This window comes from Cyphomyrmex costatus, unplaced genomic scaffold (assembly GCF_001594065.2).
Source record: "Cyphomyrmex costatus isolate MS0001 unplaced genomic scaffold, Ccosl1.0 scaffold43, whole genome shotgun sequence".
Lineage (NCBI taxonomy): Eukaryota > Metazoa > Arthropoda > Insecta > Hymenoptera > Formicidae > Cyphomyrmex > Cyphomyrmex costatus.
The window spans coordinates 144,395-153,813 of NW_017278534.1; the positions used below are offsets into that span (position 1 = coordinate 144,395).

General features: G+C 27.7%; 2 protein-coding genes across 2 annotated transcripts in view; one reads left to right on the forward strand and one right to left on the reverse strand.

Annotated features, from left to right (window-relative positions):
* Window positions 1-5,893, reverse strand: part of Gclc (glutamate--cysteine ligase) — a 13,177-nt gene extending 7,284 nt beyond the window's left edge. Inside the window, exons 1-2 of the mRNA XM_018544173.1 lie at window positions 5,867-5,893; window positions 4,387-4,575 (exon numbers count right to left, since the gene is read on the reverse strand). Coding sequence (XP_018399675.1) covers window positions 4,387-4,536 — 150 coding nt within the window. The 5' untranslated portion in view covers window positions 4,537-4,575; window positions 5,867-5,893. The remainder of the gene's footprint in view (window positions 1-4,386; window positions 4,576-5,866) is intronic.
* A 2,031-nt stretch (window positions 5,894-7,924) lies between these two features.
* Window positions 7,925-8,803, forward strand: LOC108777284 (mitochondrial import inner membrane translocase subunit Tim10 B). Its single transcript, XM_018544122.1, has 3 exons — window positions 7,925-8,294; window positions 8,454-8,549; window positions 8,627-8,803. The coding sequence occupies exons 1-3, from the start codon at window positions 8,271-8,273 to the stop codon at window positions 8,801-8,803; spliced, it is 297 nt and encodes a 98-aa protein (XP_018399624.1). The 5' UTR covers window positions 7,925-8,270.
* The last annotated feature ends 616 nt before the right edge of the window (window positions 8,804-9,419 follow it).

The window sequence follows — 9,419 nt, forward strand, 5'->3', positions numbered from 1 at the left end:
ACTAATGTAAATATTGAGTAAAAAACAACAAAAGACAATTGATTAAATTATGAAAATAGACAATATTCTTATATATATATAAAGTAATAATTACATAATATTATATAACTATATTACTTTATATACATTTTTTCTCAGAACCAAAAGTTTTTAACACAACTTGTATATTTATAATCGACAATACATATATGAATATACATATATTTTTGTATTAATAAATGTGGATTTGTATTTTAAAATAGAGTGAGTGGGGGAATATGCCACACTTAAGTAAAATTAGCATTTTGAATAATTATTTGTTCATTTTAAAGTAATTTTATACACTTATCTTCTTTTTCCATCTTTTATCTATTATTTGTTTATGATTGCAATCAGATATTTTCATTTTTTATTGTTGAAAATAAGGAAATACAAAAGTGTTGAAATGAGTGTCACCAAGCATATCATAATATGCTGTATAAAAAAATGCTTATTACAACATTACATTTTTTCATTTATTGCAATACATTATGAATGATTTTTAAGATAAAAATAAATAAATGTAAGATAATAATGATTTGAATAGATTAAATTATACAATATGTAAAATAAACGTTATGACATAGTAATAAATAAATATTTAGGTTTATTTATTAATTATTCATCAATACAGATATCCTGTCATAATGGGGTTAAAGCCATGGCATAAAACTGAAAACGTAAAACTTAAGCAATAATTGACCGATTGACGAATTGACTAATTACAGTATAAAACCATAACATAAGCAACAATGAATCCAATACTGATTTCCTTTCTACTTAAGTCTTAAATTTTTTTATATACCGAGATTTTTATGCGGCAAAACAAATATTTATGTTTAATATATTGGAGAACATGACTACTGGCGTTTTATCCTAACAAAAATAGTAACATATTTTCCCAAGATTTTTCTATTTTATTTTATAACGAGTCTGTACAATATGGTTATTAAACACACAATTGCAAACAATTTTGTGGCACTACTGACGCAAGCGCTGCTAATTAGTATTATTGTTAAGCAAAACGAGTGGCACATTTCCCCAACTGGCGTATTATCCGCAATTACCTTACTCTTTGTGTGTGATATAGCTTACTCTTAATTCTGCAAAAATGTATGGCACACATTTTTTAGATATTATATTTTATAAAACTGGTACTCTTAATGAAAAGCATGATTTTATTATTTAGAACAATCATGAAATGGAATAACAACACCTATATACAGCACGGAATATTGCAACAATATTTTAATAATGAGCAATGATACAAAAATTGCAGCAATATTACTGCAATATTTAAATTAAAATATTATATTAAAAATATTATAATTTTAATACTTTGCAGGAAATATTGTAATATATTGCTTTATGTATGTGTGTATATACTATATCACATCCTTTATTCATTATTTAAAAACATAATGACAAATGATGGTCATTTGTCATTGTGCTTTTAAATAATTATTAATGTTAAATTATGGAAAATTCAGTAGTGGTATTTGATGCTACAAAATTCATTTTTATAAACTAATTACAATTAATATCTTTAAAAATGGAACTCGATAGAGTTTTAAAAATAACCTCAAAGTTTATATGACAAATATAACGATCGAGACTTTTCATCTTAATATTGCAATTGATCAACCATTTCGAATTGAATATACGCAATGATAAAATATGCATATACGCAATTGATAAAAATAGAAATTATACTATGATTTTTACTGCATTAAAAAAGAACATTATAAGACATTGAAGATTATATTGTAACAAGTATAAAAATTTTTTATATACTTTTTTTGTATACTTATAATTTACGAAGTATGAGAGAGAGACAGAGACAGAGAGAGAGAGTTAGGATTGTTTATTATTTATAATTTAATAACTTTGCAAATGATCTAATTATTGGTCGAAACGTCTATTCTAATGTATTAATTTGTAAGGATTATTAAATCTTAGCAATAAACAATAACTATTATCTTTTTTATCTGAAGATGGCCAAATCAAATGGCCGAAATATGTAACATTTTAATTCTTGATTTGTAGTTTTTAATTTATTTTGTTCTTTCTGTAATTTATTTTTAATATTATATTTTATATATTGACGTTTATAATTTTAAATAAGGTTTAACTGACTCTTAAATGTCTTCTTATCACTATTTCTAAAATTACACCTAAAATACTGTATGAATAACGTTTTAATTGCGATATTCATAATCAGAAAGGTCATCTGAAAGCTTGTACCCAGATAACAATTCGTGCGAGCTCATATTGCCCTCACGCGTGCGTATCACATCGTGCCCATACATTGAATGTTAATGCTGCCCGCACGACGTGATGGGGGCATGCGTGTGAGCGCAATGAATCGCATTATGCAATCACGCCGTGCGTTCACCGTGTTGTTATCATATTGCTCGCACGCGTGAAGTTGCACGCGTGCGAGCAATATGAGTCTCATATGAGGACGCATCTGTATGGCATACGCATCCTATGATATCACTATGCGAGCATTTTGTTATCTGGGTATCTTTTTTTTTTAAAGGCAAAATGAAAATTCATATTTTATGTATACTATAGTGTAGTCGAAGTGCGCATAATTCTATTTATCACAATTTTCCAAGAACCAATTTGAAAAGTCCGGCTCTGTACACATCTTTGCAATTTCATAAAAAAAAGAAACCAAAAAGGTCTCTGACATAATATTTGGAGGAAATGAAATATTAGCATAAAAAAATCATGGATTAATATTGTATTTAAAATAACTTTATCTAAAATATTTATTTCAAATTAAAAAATAGAAGAGTTATTTAGTATTTATTATTTCAAATAATTTGTTCTGATCTATTTCTTACTTAATATTTTAAATAAGTTTTTGGAGAATCCGTTTTATATTTTTTATTTAAAATAAATTGTATCAGTTATTTTACTGAGTCATGAAAAAATGTATCTGCACCGCGAATAAGAAGCATAACATTTTATTTATTATAACATTTTTAAAAGTAAAATTATAAAATTCGGCTTTTTAGCATGTTTCATAACTAAATATAAGCTATATAAATGAAATAAGTATAAAAGATAAGCCAAAGCAAATCTCATAGCAAAATATTTCTTTTATAAGACAACATATGATAGATAAAATAATAGAGTGCACAGATAGGAATTACACCGCAAATAAGGAAACAATAAATGAGTTAGTTCGTCACTCCTGTTGACCTTAAACCAGAGAATTAAGCAGAAAATTACAATTAAATTGTTAAGTTACCGACATTTAAAAACTAAAAATAAGAATTAACATCAGAATCCATAGTTTATTCTTAATCTCAAGACTGCCTCAAGCAGTGTCTTAATACGCTTCTGGCCGATGTTCATAATCAATTCTTATATACGTGAGATTGGTTTAAGTACAATCTTAAAATGTCATAAGCCAATCAGAGGCCGGTATTCATAGTCAGTTCTTATATTCAAGACCGTCTTAAGTTCAGTCTTGAAGAGTTATGAACCAATCAGAGGGCCGCTTTAGCATCTTAAGACATTACTTAAGAGTCTTGAAATAAGAACCGACTATGAATACCGGCCAGAGGGTCGTATTAGCATCTTAAGATATTATTTAAGATGATCTTAAGATAAGAACCGATTATGAATACCGACCTCTTTGGGTCTACTAGTTCATGACATTTTAAGCATTAGTTTAAGAATTTCGAATTTTGAGTAATATCTATGAATTCTGCCCTAAGTAACGATTTTTTTTTTTTACTGAATATATTCTATAAATGAAAATACACAATTTTACAAAATTACAAGAAAATTGGAGGCAGGAACCTTATACTGCATTAACCTAACCTTTATATACAATTTCACATATTTATTTATTTATTGACAGTCGTTCAAATTACAGTATTGTTGGAAAATAGATCAAAGGTTTTTGTAAAAAGTTCCTGCTTTTTCCAAAATTTTTCTTTTCGTTATGTCCCACGTTACATGTATATTACACATATGATGTAAATCTTTGCAATCATGCAAAAGATACAAAGATAAAATATGCAGTATTAGATTGCGAATGTAATTTAGGTCTTGCGCATAATAGAGAAAGTATTATGAATAGGAGTATAGAGATTTTAACCTATCAGAAAACGTATATTCCAGCATAACCAGTTTCTGATAGGTTAAAATCTCAATATACATACTTATTCCTGTTCCTAATATTTCTTTCATTATCCGCAGGCCTTTAACATTGCAACAAACGAATGTTAAGGTTAGGTGATAATGAGTTCGCATAATTACGATGACGTGACATTTCAAGAATTGACACTGTTCATTAAATCGATTCTAATACAATATGCTGCAATTAGTGAAAATTTAATGTATTACCTCGTCGCCCCACTTGAGAACGTCTCCCTGTCTATCTCGAAGTCTCTTGTACATATTAATAAACTGAATAACCCCATGCTTGCGCACGTGATCGGATAATTTCTTCGTCTCTTCCCAGCTCAGGGGACTTCCTTCAGACAGCAGACCCATTATCAGCTCAAATCTTTGATTACTTTTAATAATTTAACACTGGAAAAGAAATTCGCGAAAAACCGAGTTACGTAAACACCTTCACTAGTTGCAATCAGTTATAACTTAGCCACTTTCGCTATCAGTACTATCACTCGCTATCAGTCGCTGGTGTAATATACTTAGAGAGTAACGTGATTTTTCAGATTTCAATACGAAATTTCAATGATCATGCGCGAACTAGTGGCAGTACGAGACGATGGTAACGCCATCTTTGTAATTAATATTTCTTACTTTTCACTGAAGTTTTGAATCGAGTCGGAGTTGAGTTGTAATGATGAACGCTCTTATTATGAAGACACCACTAAATCTTATTTCGACTCTTAAAAAAATTTTTTGGATAGATTTTAATTAACAAGATGTTTCCAACGTAAGCTTTTCATACTGACGCTCGGTGCTCATTTTTTAGCATCAAAATAGGTCACATGATAAAAATTAACGCTTGATATTCGTCAATTTTTGTCACGTGATCTGTTTTGACGTTAAAAATGAGCGTCAAGCGTCAATATGAAAAAATAAAAAACATCTTAAGAGTGCTCATCCAAACTTAATTTTGAATCGATTCAAACTCTTAATAGAAACTTTAGATTACATTCCAATTAAGGCTACGTTCCAAAACATTCTTTCTAATGGAAATTTTTCTCTCTGCTATAGTATATGTTATATATATACTATATATTTCCAGTAAAAATTTTCTTAGAATGTTTTGGAGAGTATCCTTAAGTCATTAATATTTATTAGGGAATTAAGAATTATATTAGGTCATTAATTTATTAGATATACTATACAGATATTGTACAGAAATTCTAATACATTTTTAGAACACTTGTTCATAAATATAATCGACGATGATAGAATATTAAAATGAATCTTAAAAGTATGTCAACTTTATCTTACTTTAATTTAATATTAGAAACAAATATTTATAAAATTATCCAAAAGGATATAGCAACATAAGAGGATTTCAAGTCCATACATTATCCAGGAAGCAAAATGAACATCCAAATGAAAGAATATTTTGTATAAAATTTAATCTCAAAAGAACCACATCATTTCAAAGTATCGAGAAAATGTGATTTTTTATTAATATCTTTTTTCTCCGTTGCAATTTAAACAGATCTTTATTAAAAGAATCATGGAGGAAAATATAAGGAGTATCAAAAAGATTAGAGTAAGAATCAAATGCAATATATCGCCCTCGATATCACTAAAATGGTTATACACAAAGAATGACTAATTGAAATATAAAAATGTAAACAATATAAACGATTGAAAGACGTTTTATACTTACATAATCTTCATCAGTTGTATAAAAAATGGAATATAAATATAATTTTTAGTTACATTATAGTAAGAAAAATTCTTCGCATATAATGTTAAGATGCCACTCTATATATTTCCTCAAAATAATAAGTAAGTAAAAAACATTGATTATTCCCATAAGTCTTTCAATCAATCAAACTCATGTATAGCCTCATTATAGGAGAAAAACAATTTTTCGTTATCAGGCGAGAATGTGTTCTGTCAAAGAGTTATGTCAAAGAGTGTATATACATGATTGTATAATTTCGATGATTACATATGTAAACAAAATTATCAACAATTGCGATTGACGATGTATTTTCTTTTAAAAATTAAAAAACATGAAGAGAAAGATATAGGTCTATTAGGAACGCGAGACACGTGTTTCCTGATAAGTTATGATGTTAAATATGTCAGTTTAACATCATAACTTATTCTTAATAGATTTTCGTTTACGTATGTAATTCTCGAAGTTATATAATCATGTACAAATAATTCTTTGATAAAACATTCTCGCCTGATAATAATGAATTGTTTTTCTTCTATAGCTAGGATGTATACGAGTTTGATTGATTGAAAGACTTATGGGAATAAGTAGCGTACTCTACTTGCTTATTATTTTAGGCAAGTAGAGTAATTTAAGGAAATATATAAAGTAGCATTTTAACATCATATATATGAAGAATTTTTCTTACTATAATGTAACTAAAAAAAAATATTTATATATTATATTCAATATTTTTTTTCAAATTTTTTGATTTGATGAAGCATGTCAAAAAAAAAGAAATGTAAACAGTTTTTTTGCCCTTTATTGATTTAAGACATATGAATTGACACAAAAGGTTGTTCTTAAATATAATTGTACACTTATCTTTGATCCCACATCTAATAATTTAAAACTTTAACATATGAGTTTAGATTAAACAATGAGAGAAAATTTTATTTTTTTCTCATTCAGAAAAATCAATTTAATTGATGTTGGTATTTATTCTACTTTGGGTTAGGTCTCTTTTGATCTTATACTAAGGTAAGCTAAGTATCATGTTTACGTGCTTAACAAAATTAGAAATTGGTTTGCTTTAAAAAAAAATAAATGCTAAAATTAGTTAATTTTTTGAATAAGGAAAAATATAATTCTCTTGTTATTTAACTTAAGCAAACTTTATAACATTAAAGTTTAAAACTATTGTCTACAGATATAGAATCAAAAGTACAGCTCTATTTAAGAACAATTTAAAATATGTCAAGTGATACACTTTAGGACAAAAAATGACAATAAGTTTTTATTTTTTTTCGACATATTCCTCATTAAATACCTATACTCCTACAAAATATATTCTTTCATCTGGATGTTCATTTTGTTCAAACATATATAATGTGAATGCATATATATCAGTCAAATAATCCAAAATCTATATAATTGTCTTCTGACTCTATTCTTCTATCTTCTCTTCCTTTTTCTCTATAGCAAAAACATCAATAATGCAACTGCTGGAATTACAGCAACGGCAGTACCAGCAAACTTGCTTGGATCCTATAAACAATTCCATTATTCTTAATAAATATGACTTTTCGACCAATTGTGTACATAGTATTTATATTATGTTTAATTCAGACTGCACTTTGTGCAAAATCTCAACAATGACTTTAATGTGTCAATGGGTTCAACCATTTTCTAGCTCTACACATGGAAGTAAGATCTTTAGACGTGTAATGTTTTCATCATATTATATGTATAATCATTCAAGGATAACTAGACATGATGTGGAAGCACCGAGAAAGATGCACATGGTTTCATAACCTCATATTCATAAACTTATAACTTTTGCACTATTTTTGGTTAAGTTCCAGTTTGTTACGTCATCTGAAAAATTGATGAATTATTTAGAATCCTCCTCTCAACATCGATTTTAATAAAATTAGGCTCATTTCGCGTTTGGAAGTTTCTGCGTTTTTCAATTTGGAAGTTTCAGAGCTTGCTCACGTGCAGTCCAATTCAGTTCAATTTTGTATGCATATGTACAATACATACATGTTGGACCTCTGGTGGCGGTCGCCACACATGCATGTGACCGAAGTCAGTTGCTAGAGTTAACCTAAATAGTCGTCAAATTTAACGAATATTTCAGTTCGCAAGACAGAGCAACACTTTTGTCTACAAGATTCTTTTATTTCATGCAAAAACGCGTCAAATGAGCCCAATTTTATTAATTTCTGGACTGCGAGAGCTAAACTGTATAATTACCCTTTATTTATACACACGAAAACGCATTGAGTGAATATATTTTTATTGAAATTTGAAGTGGAAGGAGTAGTAATATTTACCCACCACTGTAAACATCTAAATAATTACCAAATAGTTATAACTGTTAAAAATATTCAGCTGTACCTACATGGATACATTACAACTAAGAAATGTGCATATCTTTAATATTTTACTGTTTATTATAAGATTTGATTATTCAAATGAACTTAACTAATAATTTAACATTGTTGTGTCTATACAATTTTTTGTTATAAATATTGTATATTAATCATATTAAATTGTAAATTTATGAGACAATTGTTTTCAGTAGTTCAAAGACTTTCTTTTGCTGTACAACCAAATATCTGAAATGTGTTTCAAAAAATGTGCAACTACTTTCCTCTCTCGGGAAATTACCTCTGATGAAGTAAGTATTTTTATAAAAGTATATTGAATTATGTATAATTGTATTGAAACATGAATATAATTGACTGACATTTGTAGGACCTCTGCATAAGTAATTGTGCACAGAAATACATCCATACTAATCATAAAATAATGGAAATATTCATGGAGGTGCAACCTAAAATGGTGCGCAAAAGAATGGAGGAGATAAACATGGCTCAGTCGGCATTAGAAACACAAAATCAACAAATCAATGCGGGACAGAATCTACAATAATTCATCTTTATCAGTTATATTCAATATATTTTTTAATTTACTTTGCATAAATTACAAAGTTCTATTGGAATGTATATAAAGTAATAATTTAAAAGTATCATATATATGTATGTAGATATATGTGTATGAATTTTGAGAAATGTGTGTGTATGTATATATATATATATATATAAAATATTTCTCAAAATTTGCTACTCAAAATAATATAACAAGGAAGTTTCTGGAAAAATAAATACAAGTTATCGTAAATTTTTATTTTAAGTATATTTTTTTAGATGTAACGATTTAAATCTGGCCAATTATAAACTATGTTTTGATTGTCACCTATATTATTAGCGAGTGTGCTGAAGTGAGTGTTCACAGTCATTAATACTACTGCAAATGTAATTCATGGATAGGCGATCATCTAAACGTAGCATATAAATGGTCATATTTAAATTCTTGTTATTTGAAAAATTACTGCTTAAAATAAAAATTTACAAATAACTTTTTTATTCAAACTACGAGAATTTGAGAATTTTTGAGTTGCGATTTTCGGACCTAGTATTAACCTGAACACCCTTCCTCATCGCAAGTTCTCAATAAGTTAAAAATTTAATGTTCTTATTACTAATTT

Bases quoted from the DNA above. Each gene is read 5' to 3' on its own strand.
- LOC108777284 (XM_018544122.1), top strand. From the start codon at position 8,271: ATGGATACATTACAACTAAGAAAT. The intron at 8,295-8,453 runs GTGCATATCTTT...TGTTTTCAGTAG, and splicing joins ATACATTACAACTAAGAAAT to TTCAAAGACTTTCTTTTGCT. The intron at 8,550-8,626 runs GTAAGTATTTTT...TGACATTTGTAG, and splicing joins GGGAAATTACCTCTGATGAA to GACCTCTGCATAAGTAATTG.